Here is a 23,626-nt window from a genome sequence, read left to right on the forward strand (position 1 = left end):
TTTTCTAATCCTTCTAGTTATTTAAGTGAATCATGTTTTTTTTTTAAAAGAAATCATAACAAATTTATTCAATATTTGACCGAATGATTATTACGCATATAGTCAAAATAAGACAAAGGTTATGATTTTCTTACGACATCATATCTTCATGAAGAATTGAAAATTAAGTATCTTATAATCAAAGATCCCCTTATTTTTTAGCAAAACTTGAAAGAAAAATATGACTATCAAAGAACAAGTATTCTCCTAAAAGCTTGTTATAATTGAATTCATTTACGATCGTATGATTTTAAATCGGTAAGGGAATATAATTTTATAATGTTCAATATCAATTCTAAACTCAAATTATATAGAGATATGTTCGAAAAAAAACACCATTTACTTTTCATGCCTCGAATATGTTTTTGCAATAGCAATATAGAGAACAATGTTTTAAGAAATACTTTAAACTGATTTCATGTATCCTTGTGGCTGAATAAAATAATGAGTTTTTGATGAAAACTCGTGAATCACGATTGACTGGTTCAACTCCATTTCCTAAAATGAATGCTACAAGATATAATATTAAATATGATCGTGATTGTGGTCGTAGTAGAGACCATAGACATGGTCATGGGCAAAGAAAAATTAATTTTTGCAACTATAATGGTTATAATTCTAACAAATCTTCACAGAATGAGGAAAAACAAGAAAAGGGGAAGAATACATATAATGAAGATACCAAAAAGATAGAAAATATTTGTTATAGGTGTGGAATGAATGGATATTGGTCATGTACCTTTCTTATGACAAAACATCTTGTTGTTGTAAATCATTTTTCATTTAAAGGAATGAAGAAGGGCTTGGAAATAAAATTTGTTCACCCACATTTAGATAATTATGATATTTATCTTGACCCCTTAGATATGACACATCTTAATGTTCCTGATTTTTTTTAGCAAACTAATAAGAAAATTGATATTTCTAGTAATGATAATAATTAGTTAGTTAAATATAAAAAAACAAATATTATTTAAAATTGCTCGTTTTATCTTTAAGCTTATACTGCATAAGTATTAGTATAATTAAAGTCAATGTAATAATGAATTATAAGTTCAATAATGATGTGAAAAATTATAGAGAATTTTCATAAACATTCATTGAAAAACTAAAATATTCTTCAATTTAAAGAATTCTTGTGTGATGATTGTTCTCAAGGTAAACTAGTTATTAGATCATCACTAGCTAAAATTGAGATTGAATCCCTAAAAATTCCAAAACATATTTAAGATGATATTTATGAGTAATGAGTTCCTTCACCCACCATGCACCATGTAGACCATTTAGTTTTTTTAATCTCTATTGTTATATATTTATTTTATTTAATTTTTATTGAGTATATTGTTGTTTTTAAATATATTATTTTTTAATATATCACTCAATTTTTTTTTAAGGTAAGGAAAGACGCAAAATTGACCACTGTTAGATAAGTGTCAAGATAGAGAAACATGTTACCCCTATACAACCAACAATACAGACTGCTTTTATGATATCCCTACACAACCACCAACCGCAGACAAATTTCTAATATTGAATAATAGAAAAATTTGTCAAGAAGGATCCTGGCCTCCTCACCTGTTATCATTCAAATGACGTCGAGTTCAAAATAGATTGACTACCACATAGGTTATTCACCTTCTTGATTCTTAGAAACCAATACAGATTAGTAGTCCCATCAGGAGAAGTTTATTTTATCAATACCGATTGGATTTGAAGGGGGTAAAAAAGGTAAAAAAGACTAAAGAACTCAAACCCACTATTACATTAACAAATACACTGGTGAACACAGCAGAGTTCTGCAGCGACGCCTCCACTACATGGAAGAGTGTGGTGTCAAATTGCCGAGCAATTTGTTCACGCTCGGTTTCCCCCCTCCGCCCTGTACAGCTTGTTTCCGGTACCTTCATACTGGGTTGATATTTTGTCAATGCTTTACTTACAGTCCAAACAAGCTCGGGTTTCACCATAGGTCCAAACTTCCCTGGAACCCTCATTTTGCTATTTTTAAATTGTTTTGATACACTAGTATTAAAAATAAATCTTAAAAAATAAAAAATTTTCAAATAAAAATACTTCAAAAAATAATATTTATCACCATCTCAAACACCACCCCAGCACAACCGATTCGAAGAAGCAATCAGTCAAGAGAAAAACTTCACGCATTGGCAATGGAACACGAAAATAACCCACGACCCATGGAAAGCCAAGCAGCACACGTGGGATCCGACAACGAATCTACAGATAGTAGACGAGGCCCGCAAGCACCCTGCATCATATAATAGGGTGAAGGTGATGCATGCAGCGAGTGGCCCTACTTGTAATAAAGGGAAAATATAAACTCGAAGAACCAGAAACCATTAAATATTAATACAATTAGGAGTGACAGCTTACATTACAGAAAGTTCTATGACAGACTAACTAATTAGCATAACGTCCAATTCAGAAAATGGGGTTTGATCACAGAAATAACCCTCTTCTATCCCTAAAACATATATTAGGCGGTGACCACCAAATATCTGGCAGGTCCATGATGCCTGTGATAACTTCTTTTCAGCTCAAGGAACTAAATCCTGACCAACTTGCACACAACAAAGTTAGCACGTAAAATGAAATAGATCGGGAAAAAAAAATCATAACATCAAGGAATATAAACATCCTTGCCACAAGTCGTCCCTCAAAGAGCAAGCTATCACACCCATATTGTGTAGATCAGATCAAACGAAAGCCATACTAGGAATTTAAAAGCATCATATAATGATTGTAATATGAAACCAGGTGAAACTTAAATTTAACCATGCTTTAGAAGTCTGAATATGAGAATTGGAGTTAGCTTGAGCATCTGATAGATTCCTAGAAAATAACAATGTCCTAGACAGCGACACCATCCATACCAGTGAACATCTCTAAACCAGCAGACTGACATGATCTGTTTTACGACCAACAAAATCATTTGAAATATCTAGTTAAAGAAGAACATATGATCAGCAAATGATAAAAAATGAAGAAAAGGCAGTTATTCTTGGTTCAGAGAGAGACAGGGTGCGGAGGAAGGTAGTAACTAAGGGAGATGACATGTCAAGAGTGGGCCAGAAATATCTGCAGCTAGAAAATATAAGGTTATAAATAAATGGCAAACACAAAATTTAGCAAATGAAAGCAGATGCGCGCGCTATATATGAGGTAATATGTTGCCATACTGATCATATACAGGTAGCTGCCTACCCCATCCATGCCCAGTTAAAACGATTAGATGAAGGGCCACAATGCCATATTACTGCCAGAAATGAATATAGATGCCATGAAAACACGTGCCAGTGACCAGCAGTTGATGCAATTAAAAGTTGAATACATGCAAACACTGAACTCTTAAAGAGTTCTTCAACAATCAGGGTGATGGGTTCCGATGGTAAAACAGCTTAACTACAGAATAATTGAGTATTTTTTCCACAATTATATACCACATCTCTAGAACCTTCCTGCAACTAAAATCAGTCTCTCCACATCAATTTAGCTAAGCAAAACACCAATCCCCTAGCTAAAAAGGAGGATTCACCACAAAGTTTTATTTATTTATTTGGAATATGAGTACTTGTTAGGAAAGTTAAAGTTACTAGAAAGCTCCAATCTGCAAACTAAAATCTAGCTGGAGAAATCAGATGGGCAGCCTACATCTGTTCACTGCTCACCAGTTAATATAAAAAGAGTTACAGAAGCACATTCAGGAAGGGTGCAAATGGGTAAAGAAGAAATGACAGAAGTTTAGAAAGGTTTTCTGGTGTAAGAACATGTAGATTAAAAAAAGGTAAGAGTGGGCAGAAATTTAAGCTTTTAGAGAAGCAAAAAAAAGCTGAGCTAAAATGTTTTCTTAGGCTGAGATCCACCCAGTGACCAACAATACAAAATACCACCAACAGCACAATAATGCTTTCAAATCATCATGCAATACCTTTAAGCAAACTTTATCACTGCGATCCACTAGGTGCCCATTTGGGGCTGCAATCACAAAAGCATATGCTTGAAACACTACTACTTTTCAGACTGCAGCTCTAAATGGGCCCTAAACCACACTTCATCGACTCAGCTAAACAGAATACTGATAGCTCCCTTAATTCACATGAAAAGTTGACTCCATCAGGAGCCATATTCAACTACATCCTAAATCTGATAGCATGTATTTGATAAGAGTATCACTACCAAAATCCAGTACATGTTTGAGATCTGTTACCTGCCATGTAAAAGCTAGGAAGAGATATCAGAACAATCGTACAAGCAAACAGGAAAGAAAAGTTAATAAATGAACAAACACGTGAATTGAAAAGCTTCTTCCACATACCCAAAAGGCATTAATATTCTAAGACATGCCCACCTTCCTGAAATATAGGATGCACCAACCAGAGGACGCTTCAACAGCAAGGTTACAAGGATAACCTCAATTATCCTCGAAAGAAATGGTGAATAATAGCACAACAATAAAAAGTAACATTACAGCCAAGAGAGGGAATGGTTAAGCAAACCAAAGATAACCATATGTAACACAGAAATGTCAGTGAGTTCTTCCAGAAAATTCAATTAAGCTAATAAAAATAAAAGTTAGTGACGAGACATTAAATAGGAGGCAACAAACATCGATAAGAAAAAAAAAATCAGGTTCAATAAAGAAGACAAGAAATATAAATATTTATAAGCTTTCGGTGGCTTCTCCAAGATGTAGCTGTGTGAACTCGCTAACCCAAATCTCTGCAAATGTCATAACAGTACAGCAAGGTTAAAGATGTGAGTCCCAAACTTCCAACAAAGTCATGGCAAGAGGTAAGAAATCAGGTTGCGCCAATAAACATCAGTCCTGTAAAAATTATTCAATGGTGGCAAAAAAGGTCAAGTAATGTAAACAGATGGCAATAAAAGAAAATGTGTTGATAAGTGGACTTCATGGATTTTTTTCCAAGTGAGAATGAATCAAAAATATGGAGAAAAAAAATTATTTTATCATTCTTTAGTAAGTAAAAGAAAATCAGATTTAATAAAGAAAAATAAAAAAATAAATTAGAAGAGGTTGTTCCCAAGACAAATATGTGATATCTGTTAACAAAAAAATCCTCATGCAAACATCACATGTTCTACCACTGTGGCATGACAATGCTAAGAATATCATTCCAACGAAAGAGAATGGTTTGAATATCACAATGAACCAAATAGAAAATTAAATGCCAATCAAAAAGAAATTACAGATTATCTACAGCCTCGACTGCATTTAGAAGGGTAGCCTAACATACTGAAAAAGTTATAACCTCCTTCCTTTAAATCACCTTTGGATGTAAAAAAAGTCAAGTAAGAATCCAGAATGTGGAGGTGAAATGTAAAGCAAAAATTTCCACTGCCCCATGTCAACAGAAATGGGAATTTTACTAGTTACAATAACATCTTAACAGATTTAAGAGAACAAAAGGCCAATTTTTATGTTTTTTTTTTTTTTTTTTTTGGGGGGGGGGAATTTGATAGGTTTCCTGTTGCCTCCGGTCCTATAAAAGGGCTGGAAGTCCCATGTCTAGCTGTGTGCATGTCGAGTGCAAGATGCATACCATTGAAAATCCAAGAATTATAATGAATAACATGAAAGTGGATATGTTCATTACCTCAATTGGGAGTCCCTCGGAAAAGAGCCTCATTTCATCTCTGCCATAAACTTTTCATACTCTGCATCTGGACCATAGCTTGCCTTCTCTGCAGAAGAATGTGGAGGTGGCACAGTCAAGTTTGAGGCCCAAGGCACATTACCCATGCCCTGTGAATGGCCAGTTGTTGGTTGAGGAGCAGGAGGCGGAACTGCACTGTAGTAAGATGAATAACCCAAAGAAGTTGTTGAGTACGCAGGTTGGGCACCAGCCTGCCCATACACATTCGATGTTGCAGGCGGAGCAGATGTGCTGTTTTCAGATGGCACCCCTGGTGGATAGCTTTGTTGAGCCTCACTAGGCGTCACAGTCTGAGTTGGAGCACCCGGGGGAACTGGCTGAACCAGTGGAGGATATTGTACACCATAAGGAGGCATAGGCTGTCCAGGAATGGGAGGGTACATGGTTGACCCGGGAGGAGGTGGAGGAGGAGGAGGCGCATAAGGAGCATAAGGAGGAGGAACTGGTGATCCCCATGGAACCGGAGTTCCTGTATAATTAGCAGGAGCCCCTGTGTAGCTAGTGGGTGGACCATTCGGAAGGGGACCACCTGCTGTAAACTGCTGGGATTGATAGGCACCAAGTGGTTGAGTTGAAACAGGGTATGCAGGCATGGTTGATGCAGGGGGGCCTGGGGGGACGGTAGGCTGAGGTGGCTTACCAGCAACTCTCACAGCAATGGTTCGACCATCTATGCGGTAACCATTCATGCTTGCAATTGCATTATTGGCCATTTGAACATCACGATATTTCACAAAACCATAACCTTTACTCAATCCAGTGATCCGGTCCTTAATGACCTTGGCCATCACAATTTCACCGAAAGACGAAAACAAACCAATCAAACCATCGTCATCAAGATTAGGTGGCAAGTAACCAATATACAAATTTGTATCATCATATTCTTTAAGTTTAAGCCCGTTAGCTCCCAGTCCTGCTTGATTGGCACTACCAAGACCCCCGGTATTACTGCTAGCCCAAGGAGGATTGCTTCCAGAACCACTTGGCCCCAAAGCCAAGGTAGCGGTTTGCTTAGTTGCAGATTCTGGCATAGTCCCTCCTAATTCAGCCAAAAAGTTCTGATACTCATCATCCATTTTCTTCCCAGTTGTTCCCTTCATAGGACAATCAATGGTTGGATGTCCACCATCACCACAAATCTTACAAAGCACGTCACTCTTAAACGTTGTGGTACGTGAAGGACATGCATACTGCCTATGGCCCGGCTCACCACATAACCTACAATACTCCTCATCCCTAATCGTTCCATTCAAAGTAGCAAGTTCCCTAAGCTGCTGCCTCTTATGCTCGTTCAAAACTTCATCCACGGGTTGTAACAATTTCTCAACCATCCCTGCAGCAGCATCCAATGCCTCCTGTGTATCCGCCTCAACCAAAACATGCAAATCCTCATTCTCTGATGGATCTGGTTTCAAATCCCTCTTCTGCTGCAATCTCCCTTCCTTCACTGACCCTTTACCCCGAATCACAATCTTAGCACCTGTTTCCCTCTCCATTCTCTTCTGGGTATTCCCTCTCGGCCCAATAATCAAACCAATAAAATTGTAGCCGGGATACTCTTTCATAGGTATATAAAGCTTCTTTTGAAGCTTAGGGGGTCTATAATCTGCTGGCGGCTTAAAGGCTGGGTTTCTCTTAATAATCTGGGAAATAATCTCTTGTCTTTCTTTATTCAATCTCTCTCTTGCCCTGTACTCTCTAGTATTAATCCTAATTCCCATATTATCATAAATAGGTTCCGGTGAAGGTGACCTAGCTCCTTCAGGTCGATCATCAAGAGGCAAACCAGACTGCAACATCCTACTAATCTCTAATAGCCTAGCATTCAAAGCTTGAATCTCAGGATCAAATTCAATACCTCCAGTAAAGTCCTTCATAAAATCAGGCAGCTGAATCACCGGCTTCGGTTCATCATCAGCCCACCTCGATTTTCGCTTCCTCGTACCGCTACCCGAATCATTATTATTAGGATTACTACTACCACCCCCACCACCATCAGTACCAGAATCCGCCGGTGGGTCCCAACGACTGCGACGGCGGCGTCGACTGGTGGTTTCCTCTTCTCCACCGGAATAGTCTCTATCACCACTGTTAGTGTTGGCGACACCGTTCTCGGAAAGTAAAGGTTTGGGGATCTCAGGTTTTGGAGTGGTAGTTTGGAGGTTGTGGCCATTTTCAGGGGCAAGTTGAGGAGGATTTGAGATTAGGGCTTTGTCTGGGTTATGGGGATCAGGAAATTGGGGTTCTTCAGCTGGAGGAGGAGGAGGAGGTGGGGGGTTAGGGTAAACGGGGATGAAATCAAGGTTCTCCGGTGGTGGTGGTGGTGGTGGTGGTGGTGGATTGGATTGGTCTTGTAGGGTTTGGAAATGAGGGTTTGGGGTTTGATGCAGAGAGTCCATTTACTTTTTAGAGAGAGAGCACAAGCCACAGGGGTTTCACCAGGGAGGGAGAGCGCAGATGCGTAGTCAATAATTGTGGTTTCTGCTTTATGAGTACTCCAAGTCCCCTGCAGACACTGACTCTTAAGATTTTCTTTTATTGGATGGAATTTGATTTTTATTTTATGGCGGTTAGGTTTGGTGGCAGTGATTATGGGCTTGATCTATTTTGGGTTAGATGATAGTTGGGCTTCGAAGCAAGAAAAAGATCGCGTGGTAAAGCCCAATTGGCTAACCCTCCCCATTATATTATACATCAATTTATTAAAAATAAATCATGCTTGCAAACCGACCTAGCTGAGGGCCTGTGTGGTGCTGAAGGTCTTTGTGAAGAAAGAAAACGAAGACGAGGTTTTTGTGACCGTTGGATTCCAGGGTCCTAGCATTGATGATGTCATCAATCGAGAACTCTAGATTTATCTATAGTTGCTTCCAGTTTATTTTATTCAATGAGGATAAGAGCTGACTCTTCTTCTTCGGCATCAATCTTTCCCCCCACCACATGCTCCACCGTGGAGGATTACGTACAGTGATGTGTGTGTATATATATTGGATATGCAGAAACAATAAAAACCTTGGTTTATTGTCTGACTTGGCAATCCTGGAAAAAAAAATATCAGGCCATCATCAACAATATTTTGTTTTTTTTAAATATTGAAATATATTGGATTGTTTGAGTTAATTTAAATTTATAATTTAGATCATGAAAGAACAACAATCTTATATAAAATAAATTGAAATAAATAATAAGATACAATTATAAAATAACTTAATGTTAAAAGATAAAGTTAAAAGAAAATTCAATTAAAAAAAAATTTAAAAAAAAAAATTGAATGAATCAGCTCTGCCTGCTAAAACTATGATCTGAATTATTCATCACACTGGATTTAATCGACAAGACTTTTTTTATCAAATAAAAAAAACTTTTAAAATAACATTATGGGGCTAAAAAAGAATATGTTTTCTCAAGATAAATAATAAAGTTTTTTTTAAGTCAAGTAAAAATACATTTAAATAACAAATGATTATTTTTTTAGGAATTGAAAATGCAAAAAATAATAATTAACAATTAAGATTAACATGAGTAAACCTTAATTAATTTATTAAACTCGCGATTCAAGTAATGTATCCTTGCTAAATTTAATAATATTTTATTTTTTAAAATTATTCTTCATTTAGTTATACAACAATCATGTTGGTGTGTGATACTTTTTTTTATATATATATATAAAAAAATAAAATGATTGTTGAAAAAAAAAAAAAAAAACCTTTTTTAAGTTAAATAATACAAAATAAAATAATACCGGATATTTTTTATGAATCATTTTAAACTTTAAGGGGCTCAAAATATATTAAATAAATAAAATATTTTTTAAAAAAATTAGGCCACACGTCTAGATAAGCATGCCTTTTTTTATTTTCTAATATTTGAGGGTACATAACATATTATTTATTCTTTGTTATTTTAGAAAAGAAAAAAAAACGAGAGAAAGAAAGAAATGACATATTGTTTATACCCTAGATTTCAACTACCAAAGAGTTGTCAGGAAATTAAAGTAAGAGTATTTTATGCTATAAAATTAAATTTTCAACCTATTTTTTTTTAATCCAAAACACTTAAAATACATATCCTATAAATCTTGATTAAACTCATTTACATTATTAAATAACTCAATATACACTAAAAAAAACCCAAAATCAACTTGTATTAAAAAAAAAAATTAAGGTTAGATCTACCTTTTTAGGCCAAGAAAAGTAAAAGAACACACTAATTAACCTCCTCACAATAACACCAAAATCAATATTTTTTATGGCTAAAGTTAGTGTTTATTTATATTTTTATCACCAAAAATCAAAGACTCTATCTCCTTTCATACCATGAAATAAATTTTAAAAAAAAATGAAGTTGTGAACTAAAATTAAGTTTTCCTAAAAGGACCAAAAAGCTATATTATTAAAGTACAAAGACTAAAATGAACCTTTTATACTAATTATAAAAGCAATATCTATTTTCAATGCTTTTTCACTTTAATCCTCTAACTTTTAATTTAGGCATTGATTAACAAATCAAGAGCTATTGACCATCTATTCGAGCTCAAAGGGACTCAATCAAAGAGAAAAAAAAGTTTGAAGACCCAAAAAGAAAAAAAAAATCACTCAGTAAATTACGAGCGAGTCCCACAGCGTCCACAAGCTTTAATTTTTGTTATAGTTGTCACGAGAAAATGTATCCTGGAACTTCTCAAGTTCTTTGTCATTGGTTTTTTGAAAATTGTATTGTACCTATTTTTGGTAGAATTTATGTTTCAACCCTCATTCCATGATAAAACATAAAAATCCCAAGAAAAATAGCTATTTCTATATCACACAATTGACAATAAGATTCATTTCTTTTCCCACTGAAACAAGATCATATTCATGCCTGCAATGAGCAAGTTACCACACCTAGGCTTATTGAACATGGTGTGTGACGTTAAACGATCCTAACAAAGTGAATCTGTGCATTTACACTGTATAATAAACAACTATATGTCCATAAGATCACAAAGGATTCACAGTTATGCCGATCATACAAGGCATATGAGTGGATTGTTTATAGGATTTATGTGCAGCAACAAGTGTTGTGGAAGGGGTACAGGGCATTGTTTGCAAACACCCCAGAAGATATTTCTTGAATTTACTGGAGGTTCAGCCTGGCAAGAATAAACAAACATCATCTAAAAATTGTCACCAAATTCAATAAATAGACAATGTATAGATATCTAAATTAAAACATAGTAGACAGAACAAAGATGGTGTATCTAACTGCTTCATGATCATTCAGTGCAGAGAGTTCAAATAAAAAGTTATACAGGATGACTAAACCTTTGCACTGAAAGTTGCCAGGAATCCGGTAATACTTTATGACCATAGGCAGTAATACAACAAGAAAAAGAACAGCCGTAATGATAAATTTGATCAAGTCAAGAAGAAAAAAGTATAAGTCAAGGGCAATGCTGTTCGAGAGAAAAAAAGGCTTCTAAGGTGCACTTCAATGGAGGATCAAGGTGGTAAAGAACAAAAGAAAACAGCCCATCTGCTCAAATGATGCCAAGAAACCAAAGGTCTTTAATGAGTAAATCAATAATAAGATACGTTATTATTTCATTTGAAGACATGTTATCAATAATAGGACATCAACCAGGCCAATTGACATACTTTTTATAAGCTTTCTTTCATTTGATGAGCAGGAACGATAATGGCAAAGCAAAATGTTTGACTGTCACATATTACGAAGCATCACAATTACCACACCACCAACAGAAAAGGTTTTTTTTTTTTTTTGTTCAAAATTTTCAATGATGTTGGAACAATGATGAGAAAGGGGAAAGTTAATTATGGATAGTACCTCACATCAGCTGCTTGAGCTACCGAGATCAAAATCCATGGTGTAATCATATTCAATAGTTGGAATTACAGAGGCTACAAATTTCAAGAATAAGAAAAGGTACCTACAAAGTAAGAAATTGTAATTGTAAGATACACATAGACAACACAAAAATATAAGTGGGAGATTATAAAAGATGTACTGGCATGTACATCAATCATTATATTTATAAGAAAGAACTAGAAAATTTGAAACAAAGACAGGCAAATTGTAAGCTAGAACAAAATGCCATAAATCTAGCAATAAATTAGCTCTGAAAGAGAGAGCAATATACTACATTTCATACAATAGTTTTTTGGAGAAATTGTTGCTGTTATTTTACCTCTTCAGATTTTGATAGCAAAACACTTAAATGTTTCAATTACAGATCAGGCAATCAAATAGTATGAAGCGAGCAATGAGGTTCTCAGAAATCAAAATTAGCATATATCCCATTATAATAACTAATGCTTTAATGAGTATATATCAAGGATAGGGTTGTTGAGTGTGTATGTGTGTGTCTTTTGTATCCACCAAGTGTTGGTGATGCTTCAGATTTTGAAGGTAGAATCGCTATTTAGATTCCTTAACCATGAACTAATGTTGAAAAACATATAAACAAGTCATAATTGAGCAAATAAACTATTAATGCACCATAGATGTTGCACAATACTTCACAGATTTCATTGAATGTGACAGCAGGATAGGAGGCAGGACAGGATCAAGGTTAAATGATCCAGAGACGTCACATGTCTTATTGCTGGTAGATATTGCATACTAGGAGCTTTTTTAAAAGAAAAGAAAGTAACGAAGAAAAGCATATTTTCTGGTGATTGATGTCTAAGGGCTGAGTCTGTCATCAGCACTAGAAAATCACGTCAAACTTCCTTCTTATGAAAACACAATTATGTTATTAAAATACAAGTTGTTGGATCTTATTGCCATAGTTCATTTCTGAATTATCAAAGATATATACTGGAACCACAAATAATTGAACTGCCTTGGACAAGGATAGTTTAAACCAGCTAGATTGATGACTATCCTCACCTGAGTAAGAAACTAAGCTGGTTTACGTAGAGAACATTCATTTTTGTTATTAGGAAACTCACTAAACATTTGGATAAAACAATATGGGGTCCACTCAGACCTGTCTTTAAACCCCCAACCTAATTACTGAGCTGTTTTCATGGAAATAGTCAAGGACATACTTCCAATTATATGAACTGTATTGAATCTCATTATCCCCTTTGATGGTATCAGAGAAGAAACTCACTTGTCAACTTCTGGCTCAACTCCACGTGACATTAAAACATCAATAATTTTCTTCATGACAGCCCCATGTCGGCAAGGATGCACTGATGCATGCTTCCCAGGTAAGTGGGGGTGGTCTTCAATAGTTACCTGTGCGTGATCAAATTTACAAGGAAAAAAGATTATAAGAAGCAACACATGCATTAAAACTTCTCTATGAAATGACACTCACAAGGCCAATGTCAGGAGATATATCAGCACAAGCAGAAAAATGACCAATGAAAGAATTCTCAGTTTCCCAATTGACTTCAACTTGAGGGGGGGGGGAAATCAGAAGAGATACAGACAAATACAAAATGGTTCTGTAAAAACCGGCACGCTTAAATTGATGCAATTCTCAACAACCTTAAAATTCCACTGTGATGCAAGGTGGGTAGCATTACTTTTAAGAACTTTGATTTTGAGTGAGATCCTATGAAATCATTAAAAGTGGGCGTATTAAATAAACACACCCAATGTGCACAATATCAATTAGTAAACAGAATGACAAAATCTCAGCACCGTTTTGCGTGCATGATCCTGGCTAACATCTTCAAGTACAAGCTCCGGTTGCAAAAGCATCCTTGACTGCCATGTGAAAGAAGAAGACGGTCAACAAATGAGTTAAACTGCATAGATGATGTACAGAAACAAGTTCAATTCAATCCCATACAGCCTTGCCTGTAACCATGTTCAGATATCAATTTCACAGACTATAATAAATAGAAATCACAACCTTCATGTGCATTTTTATTGCACCAAAATATCTTTGTTTGGTAAAATATATTGTTCTTACACTTGTTTCCCAGCTGACAATACTGAAAAAGATTTGATAGAAAAGCAACAAACCTCATCATATCCAGTAAGCCATACACGAGGAGTTTGATAATATTTATCATACCTGCAGATACGAGATAAAATAAAATGTTATAATAGGCTAAAAACTGCAGCAAGTTTCAATCAAGGCATCTTTGCAAACATTATCAGTTTATTACATTGGTATTTAAAAGAAAGTGTGACGACTTCAGCTATGAGAACCGTAGCACAGATAAATCACATAGTTCAACAGAGCAAGAAAAATGTTCCAGAACTGTTCAAATACCCAAATTTAAGAAGTTTTCAATCAAAATTTATCTTACGTGATGCTGACATCATATGTTCGAGTGCGCAGAATGTTATCATCATCGGGCTCATGAGCCACGAGGTATGTAGTCTGAAGAGTTGCCTACATCAATTAAATTTACATAGACAATTATAAGAACTTTCAGCTTTCTATCTGGACAACAACAAGGGTGTGAAGAGCAGAAATAGCAAGTTACAGGATCTGATTCAATTAGATTGTCAGGGTCTTCAAAATCTGCCATGTCAGGAATATCTTCCTCCTCCCCTCCCCCAAAGTATGAAGGGTTAGTTTGGATAAGACTTTTTTTTGCACTGATTTCTAGAGCCTCCATTGAAGGCACATTCTCATCCTCATCACCTTTGGTTTCTAGAATAAAGGCAAATCATAAAGTCAGAACTCAGAAGACATCAGTAATTGATATCGAGCTCCAGTTAAAATGGTACCTTTAGGTTTCCCGTGAGTTGCCAGCCATCCATCATTATCTTCGTTATCAAGTAGAACTTCACCTCCAGCAGCTTCATATTCTTCTTCTACAGATGCAGCTCTTCGTAGACAAGGAACTAAGAACAAAGATTTGCATCAACAAACTACAATAAAGCAAACACTGCAAACTTATTCAAATAAACTGATGTGTGCGAATTGGCTAATTTTGCATCTTTCTGTACTTTCAAAACAATGTAAACCGCAATTTCCCTTGTTACTTTTCTTTCACTGAACAATAATTATTACAAGTCTATTCAGTTACTAATTGCCATATAAATGTCACAGCTTCGTAGATGCTGTTACGAAAAAAAAACATGGCTTAGAATGGTGACAATTACCGTTTCGAGTGATCAAAAACTGTTTCTCTGCAGGTAAGTATGACTTCCTCTTGCTCGGCTCTCCAGATTCCCTGTTAAAACCAAAATCAAAACCAAAACTAAACCATATAATAGAACAAAGCTCACTAATTTATGATCAACAACCACTCGAAGCGGAAAACCGAAGAATATAGCACAGATTTTTAGTCACTGGGAGCGCTGAATAACATAATAAATACGTGTTTAAAGTTTATTAACGCCAATTACAATAAAAAGCGGTGCTAATATTCGAAGATGGATGCTTTAATGGGGGGGTGTCAAGGAAGTAAATTACCAGGACCAAGTGGGGCATTTAGAGACGAGATTGTCACCAGCGAGAATGAATTCGCTGACACTAAGAACGCCTTTCTCTTTGAAGGCAGAAACAGTGCGCGGACCTGTGATTCTCTCTACTGTTCCTTTGAATGCTTCGTGAATCTTCTGTGATAGTACCATTTCTCTCAATTTTTTTATCGAACCTTGGGAATTGAAATCAAGCAAACCCTAGAAATTGCAGAGATAGAGGGGGTCCAGGCGTGTTTGTCAAGTTAACTTTGCGAGGATAGAGGTTATGGCTTTTAAAAAAATATATATATTTGACCCAAACTATGCTCTTAGTCCCTGAGATTCAAAACTTTTTCGGATTTAATCTCTCGTGGTACATTTTTTATGGTCCTGTAACTTTTTTTATTTTTTATGACCACCCCATTTCTTTTTGTTTGACTTATCCTTATCCTTGTGTGGTTTCTATTCCCCCTTCCTTTTTTCCTAGAAAGGAAGTTGCTAGAAAGAAATTCTAGTAAATTTTGGATTTGTTTGTTTGATGGAAAGTATTTTTTTTTAAAAAAATAAATTTTAAAAAAGTGAATTATTTTCTAATATTTGATAGTATAATGAAAAATAAGTTGAAAAATATTTTCCAGTGTTTGGTTATATCATGAAAAATGAGCTAGAAAATAACTTATTAATGTTTTATTTTTCTCAAGTTTATTAAAATAATAAAGAACAAATCTTACAAATTAAAAATTTGAATGAAAATGAAATTGAAAAAAAAAAATATAATTTCATAAATTATCTCAAATAAAATAAATAATAATCAAAATAATAGAGATCAAATCTAAAAAATGAAAGATGAAAGATGAAGTAATTAAAATAATAATAATTAACATTTCATAAATTATTTCAAATAAAATAAGTAACAATAAAAAATAAAGATCAAATTTGATAAATAAAAAATTTCAATAAAAAATAATAAGGGAAAAAAATAATAATTATAAAAATGAGGATCAAAGTTAATATAAAAATTAAATTTTAAGAGATGAAATTGAAAAATAAATATTCAAAACAATATATATATATATATATATATATATATATATATATATATATATATAACAATCAAAAGTTTGAGGATCAAATTTGATATAATCAGTAAATAATATAACATTTCTAAATTTTTCACAATTTCCGGAAAGTGTTTTCTGCTCATATTTTTCAAGAAAACACTTTTCTGGAAACCAAGCCAAATTTTTCTTTAATTAGAAAGTGTTTTTTGTTTACCAACTTTCTTAATGGCAAACAAACACAAAAAAATTTAGAAAATAATTTTCCAAAAACCACTTTCCGAGAAACAAACATAACCTCATTAATATTGTTTAATATTCAGGTAGTTGTTGTTTGTTTAGTTAACAGCAAAAAAAAAATTATTGGTTAGCTAAATGAATTACATTTGTTATATTGAATTTTATATATAATTGAGTTACAAATTTTATTTTTATAAAATCTAAAATAACATATTTTTTATTTATGAAGACTTATTACTATTATTATTTTTGCATGTAAAAACCCATCTCATAATAGTTTTAATTAAACATGTAGTTTTTAAAACTTAAAAAACAATAACTAAAATTATTTTTTAAATATCTATAAAAACTATCACAATATCAAATATATATTAAGTATTACCTATCTAGCAGCTAATTGGATAGAAATTTATTGTCTGTCTGGGAGTATGATTCTGATTATTTTTCAAAGTGTTTTTCATATTGAAATATATTAAAATGATATTTTTTTATTTTTTAAAAAATATTTTTGAGATCAGCATATTAAAACGATCTAAAATACAAAAAAAATATTATTATTTAACAAAAAAATTAATTTTTTTAGAAAAGCGGTTTGCATCGTGTTTTCAAACGGTGTATTAATCTCCCTATACAAAAAGTTGTTCTTTTCTAGCATATTTTTGTGTAATTTGCTTATATATTAAGATGAATCATTTCGAGTAACGTGTGTTCATGTAAAACAATCGAATTTTTGTATTTCTCTTACTTTATGGTCACGGATCGAAGATTTATTATTTTTAGAAGAAAAGGAGGAGGAGGCTTGGTTCGCCCTATTTTATATTTTAACTTTGATATTGGGATGAGTTATAAAATGTAGTTGCTTGAGACTCCTTTTCTTTCTTTCTTTCTTTTTTTTTTTATGTTTTTTGTATTTTTTTTAGTTTACATATTATGATACAACCCACTAGCTTTCAATATTTTGGATTTGTGTGTGAGTGCTACGTTCGTCCAAATAAAATTAGCAATGCATTATTCTCATCTCATGTCTTGAAGAATAGTTCTTTCTTGTAGAATACTATTTATTAGAATAATATATTTTTTTTAATTTTATTTTTCAACATTAAATTTATTGAGTTTTAGGCCACATGATTTTTTTAAAATTTATTTTTTATGAGATTATCCAAATATCATGACTTGAACACTGAATTTGATGAGTTAACTCAATTGACTCAAGTTTTTTTTTTATTTTTTAAATTGATTTTTTTATTTCAATTTCATTCTTCAACATTAACTTGATTAAAAATTAAGCTTAACTAAGTTGATTTAATTTTTTTTTCTTCTTCTAATTGATTTTGTTTTTCAATTTCATCCTCCAACATTGGATTGATTGAGAATTAGGCTTCGTAATTTATTTTGATTTGCTTTTTATGAGTTATCCCTATCTCTTGACTCTAATAATAGGTTTAGTAGATTAACTTAAATTGACTTGAATAATTTTTTTATGTTATTTTTTTAATCGATTTTTTTTTAATTTAATCATTGATCAACTCTAAATCGATTGAGAATTGAGCCTTATAATTTGTTTTAATTTGATTTCTATTGTGTTATCTTTGTCTAATGACTTGGGTCGCGGGTTTGGTAGGTTAACTCGGTTTATTTTTTTAGGTTTTTTTAATTGAATTTTTTTCAATTTATCATTCAACTCTGAGTTCATTAAAAATTGAGTTTCATAATTTATCTTGATTGCTTTCTACGGGGTTATCATTGTCTTATAGCTTATTATGTAGATTAACAGATTAAACCAAGTTGACTTGAATCGATTCAATATGCTTCTATTTTGATATTTGTAAATGCCATCCTAAATTTATAGCATAAGATAAAAAGACTTGTATAGAGTTCATTTTCGCTACTAAAGCAAATGTCTCATGATAATCAATGTCAAATTTTTAAGTGACGTGTTTTGCTTTTATTCTTGCTTTGAATTTCTTAATAGCTCCATCAAGTTTTTGTTTAACAACAAAGACCCATTCATATGCTTTTTTCCAAGTAGAAAGAGTGGTAAGCTTTTATGTGTAACTCCCAGGTAAATTTCTATATTTTGATATTTTTTTTTAAAAATGAAAAAAAGAAGAAGAAGATGAATAATTAAGTAAATAATAATAATAATAAAATAAATAATAATAATAATAATAATAATAATAGAAATAATAGAAATTAATGAAGTAGAAATTATTATCTAAGGAGGTTAATGTTAGACAATGATGAGTTTGAATACATCAAACTTTTGAGCCAAATGGTTTTAAAACAAAACACGAAAGTCCTTAAATGAAAAAAAAAGGGGGGGGGCTTGTAAATATATAAACAAGTGGGGAGCATAAAATTAGCCATGTTGGCAGGCCATGTTAGGGCTTGAAGAAGGAAGAAAAAAAAAGAAGAATTGAGTGAAAAAAATTTTTTCATTTCAAGTTAAAAAGAGCGGGCAAGGCTACAGGAACCATTCAGTAGATAGGTTCAGTTAGTTGGACACAAACATTAGGTAAAATTTTTTTCTTCTGAACTTTAGATATTAAAATTATCTCCTCGATCAATGAAATTTTATGCGACATGCTAGTAGATTTTTCCATGATAATTTATTCTATGAATGGATAGCTGGTGGGCCAGGTATCCTGGTATGGAACTAGTACCCTGTGAGACCAGTTATCCTAGTATGGGATTGATGCTGATGGTCCAATTGTACTAGGTTATATTTGGAGCTCTATAATGTGAACAAGTTTAGATTTTATATTATTGATCTGTGAATAATACTTAAAGATGATAGTAAATTTAAAAATGTTTGTGAGTAACCAACACACACACACACACACATTTGCATTAATATATAAATGCAAATGTAAATGCTCTAATTGACAATGATTATCTTTTAAATCATTGTGCATGTTCATCTCAATACCACGCATCTTAGTAGTTTTAGAGCTACTCCTATTACTAGTAAATCTTTTGGATATGTAAATTTTTTATAATAACATTACCTCCTATATATTTTGAAGTTCATAATGTTGTGTATATACGAACTTAAATGGACCAGCTTATTCAACTTGTACTTTGTTGTGTAAATATTTTCTAATTATAATGGTGATATATAAGCATGTAGTTAATATCATTTATTTAATAATAGTACTTAAAAGATTAAATATGATTGAAGGAAGTATATTAAATCTATAATCTATGGTTTTGTGTATAATGGTTAAGAAAATTATCTTTCTTTATTTTAGTTAAATGATTATTCTTTGCATTGATATGTTAGAGAATGTAAAATATTGTTGATTAAGAAATGTTCTAGTGTGTGTGTGTGTGTATCATGAATTCCAGATAAAATGCTTGAAACTTTGAGGGTGTTGCATTATATGTCATTCTTTGCCAACACATTCATTTTATCTACCATAGTTGTTTTTCAATTTAGATCACCTAAAGTTTCTTTCCAATTACAAGGAACTGATATAAAAGATTAAGACTAAAAACAAGAGACTTAGGAATAAATATGAGATATATACCAGAAATAGAAGATTATGACATTGAATCGAAGGTTGACTCTTGGCTTGGTAGAGTATGCAAAATATATTTATTTATTAGCTTCCTCCGAGAGTAAGTCAAAATCTTCTTTTTCCTATCTTTGAAGCTATTATATCTTTCTTTTCTTTCTTTACTTCTAGTCCTCGTCTCTTTCTCCTAATCTATAGAGCTATATTTTTCTCTTTCCCTTAACTTTCATCTTCTAAAATCAAGTTTATAAGTCCATGAAAGAGAAAGGATAAAGTCAGATCTTCAATCATACCATTTATACCACTCTCTTCCTAAAAAGATGACTTAGAGAAATAGGTCTTTCTTTTATAAAATGTCATATCGATACTAACAAATATTTTTGTGCTAGCAAGATGATAACATATATAACCTTTCTAAATGGTAGGTAAATACATATTTTAGAGCTTTAGGATCTAATTTTCCAATTGTTTGTCAATTATATAAAACAAAAAAAAATACACAACCAAACACTTTAAAATGAACAATAAAAGAGCAAACTCCTTATAGAAGTTCTACAGAAGATTTAAAGTCTAGAACTCTCAAGGTCATTCAATTGATAAGGTATGTTGTTGTGAGGATTGCATCGCCCTAATAGGATTTTGAAACATTCATTGTGAACATAAAAGATCTTGCAACTTCTAGAAGATATTGATTTTTCTGTTTAGCTACACCGTTCTAATTTGGTGTGTCTACACAACTTGTTTAATGGACAATACCATGATCAACAAGATAACTCTGAAAAGTTTCATCCATATATTTTGTATCATTATCATTTATCAAGACTTGTACTTTAGTATTGAATTGTATACACACCAATTTATGAAATTTTTGGAAATATAAGCACACTTCACTTTTATTATACATCAAGTAAATCCAAGTGGTGTGACTGTAACAATCAATGAAGGTGACAAACCATTAAAAACTAGACAATGAAATAATTTGACTAGAACCTTAAACATAATAATGAATAGTTATAAAAAGGTGTAATACTTCTTTTATTAATAAGTGAATATATAAAATGTGTGTGCTTTGTAAATTCACATACATCATATAATAAGCTTTTTATATTACATTATTTGAATAAAGTTGGAAAGATCTTATTTAAGGCTACGAAAGAAGGATACCTTAAACGATTATGCCACATGTATAACTATTTTTGAGCAATCATAGAAAAATAAATTTTTTGAGCATATTTAGCTATACTTATCCCAACCAGATGAACAAAATCCATATTTGGTAGATATAGGCCATTTTTCACTTTACCATAACCAATCACCTTCTTAGTCTTCAAGTCTTTAAAAACACAATAATTTAAGAAAAGAAAATAAGACCTTACAATTTAAATATTTAGTTATTTTATTAATAGACAACAAATTATTAAAAAACAAAAACATGAAGAACTGAAGACAAGGATAAGGTATGAGTGCATTGAACTAGACCTTTCGTGGAAACAAACCATAGAGAATCATAAGTTATAGAACTTTATTTTTACCCGTGGAAGGAAAATAAGATAAAAAAATATTTGAAAAATCTATTTGTATGATCATTTTGTCCTAAATCTATAACCTATAGCTCATAATCATCTATAATGAAAGTATTCAGAGTTGTGATATTTATAACCCCATAAGCAAAGTTTGATTAGGAATTAGAAGGAGGATCAGGCTTAGCCACCAGATGTTTAAAAGTTTTTAAACCCTTCTTAGAAATAGTAAAAGGACTTGAGTTTACCTAGAATTGCAATTTTAGTCCCCGCATATATATGAGCTTGTGATTGGCTAAGTCTAACCCTTTTCTCTCAATGTCTCCTCAAAGGATGTCCATGAAATTTCTAGTAGGTTTCTTTAGTGTGTTTAAAATGCCAATAATAATTTATTTTAATTTTTCCTTGTCTAATACTCCTTGATCTAAATCAAGTTTGTCCTTTGTTATTTCATTGAAAAGAGTGGACAACCATAATTGATCTTTGTGAAATTACAAGTTATAACATAACATTCCTCATACTTTTTTCATTTTGATCATGTGAGTATGCTTGCTTTAATGAAAGAAAAATATATTTACCTATAACTTAAGCTCTAATTTGATCAGACTCCATATTGAGTCTAACAAAGAAGTTATAAACTCATTCTTTTTCCATTAACTTTTGAAATCTAACTGTATCATTAGGACAATCAACTTAAAATCTTGATAGAAATCCAAATTCTTCCATAAATTGTTGGGTTCTGAAAAATATTAAGCTACGGTCATCTTATCTTGTTTGGTCTCATGCACCTTCTTACACGACTCATAAATGCATTATTACTAAGTTAAAAGCATGTTTGATTTAGAACACTTTTAAATTTTTTATGTAGAATCATGGAGCAGATAACCATGAGCAATAGAAGGCTGCATGAAATTAACAAGCCAAGACATAAGTAATGATTTTTCTTAATTTCATCGATTAAATGATACATGATTTATCACTAGCCTTACTTGTTCTCTCGTAATGTAACCATACAATTTTCAAGCTTTGATAAATAATAAGCATGAATGTGACCAATAAAGACAATCGGTTCCATACAGTTTAACATGACTTATTTAAAGTGAGGGATTATCATTAAGAGCTCTAACTCAACTTTTTGGTTACTTTTATTAATGATATTTTTCGAGTTTCCACCTGAACTTACTTCTACCATGTCTAAATTAATACAATTAAACCAAAATCAATCTTAGCTTTATAAGAGACTATCTGACTTTTTCTAATCCTTAAAAACAAAGGTAAACCTAGCTAAAAATATCTTAAAAAAACCCTAATTATCTTGATCAACTAGTCCCTAAAAACTAGAATACTAAAAAATAATTTGACCTTTTTATTAAACCATCTCTCTGCAAATCAACAAAGTAAATGCATTAATTTTTATTGAAACTATAAGGCTTTTGTTGTTGGATGAAAGAGCTTCCAAAAGTAAGAAAATAATATCAATTTACATGCTTATATTATGCTTACATAATGTGATCTCATCATTGTTAGTATAATACTGATTTTTGTTAGTGCTTTTAATAGTATGATATTACATTGGTTTTCATATATAAAAATAACTAAAAATAGAGGGGAAAAAAGAAAGAAAAGGAAAGAGATAAGAAAGGGAGGGAAGTTCGAGTGTGTTTGGTATTGTGATAAATTTTGTGGTTGTGTTTTTTAAAAAATAAATTTAGAAAAATAACTTTTAATTGTGGTTGGTTTGATTAAAATATGTATTTAGTTAAAACTATGGTTAAAGTTGTTGTTTAGCAAAAAACATATCTATAATATTTGATTAAAATTGTGGTTGAAATTAATTTTGATAATAAAATGACCTAAACAGACATGTATTAATACATTGTAAAAATAGTTATGCAAATTACAATAGTTGCTTTATTGTACCATTAGAATTGCTATAATTTCATTACGAACAAAACCCATATACAAAGGCCTTTGGTTTTCATAGGTTTGTGAACATAGAACCACATCGTTTAAAAAATCCACATGAATATAATTGGGAAGACGATCAAATTCTGCAAATGCCATATTTTTTGTGATTCCTTTTAATATAGTTATGGAGTGTCATGTATGCCATTATAATCTAAACTTGTATTTTATACGAAAAAAGAAAGCATATTCCACAAATTAGCCCCACCTTT

The 23,626-nt window shown here is 32.3% G+C and overlaps 2 protein-coding genes across 3 annotated transcripts; both read right to left on the reverse strand.

Annotated features, from left to right (window-relative positions):
- Positions 1-4,543: 4,543 nt before the first annotated feature.
- On the reverse strand, positions 4,544-8,258 carry LOC118038645 (splicing factor-like protein 1). Of its 2 annotated transcripts, none has more exons than XM_035045066.2 (2): positions 5,673-8,258; positions 4,544-4,776 (listed from the first exon to the last, which is right to left on the reverse strand). In XM_035045066.2, exon 1 carries the CDS (start codon positions 8,129-8,131, stop codon positions 5,702-5,704), a length of 2,430 nt encoding a protein of 809 aa, XP_034900957.1. In that variant the 5' UTR covers positions 8,132-8,258; the 3' UTR covers positions 4,544-4,776; positions 5,673-5,701. The 2 variants fall into 2 exon arrangements, with proteins under 2 accessions (XP_034900957.1, XP_034900956.1); XM_035045065.2 differs by having other exon boundaries at positions 4,544-4,882; positions 5,673-8,257.
- A 2,283-nt stretch (positions 8,259-10,541) lies between these two features.
- On the reverse strand, positions 10,542-15,398 carry LOC118038644 (autophagy-related protein 3). The gene is made up of 10 exons (XM_035045063.2): positions 15,124-15,398; positions 14,811-14,881; positions 14,433-14,549; positions 14,186-14,355; positions 14,006-14,091; positions 13,716-13,767; positions 13,389-13,454; positions 12,850-12,977; positions 11,559-11,661; positions 10,542-10,863 (listed from the first exon to the last, which is right to left on the reverse strand). Exons 1-9 carry the CDS (start codon positions 15,282-15,284, stop codon positions 11,565-11,567), a joined length of 948 nt encoding a protein of 315 aa, XP_034900954.1. The 5' UTR covers positions 15,285-15,398; the 3' UTR covers positions 10,542-10,863; positions 11,559-11,564.
- Positions 15,399-23,626: the final 8,228 nt, after the last annotated feature.

Source organism: Populus alba, chromosome 1 (assembly GCF_005239225.2).
Source record: "Populus alba chromosome 1, ASM523922v2, whole genome shotgun sequence".
NCBI lineage: Eukaryota > Viridiplantae > Streptophyta > Magnoliopsida > Malpighiales > Salicaceae > Populus > Populus alba.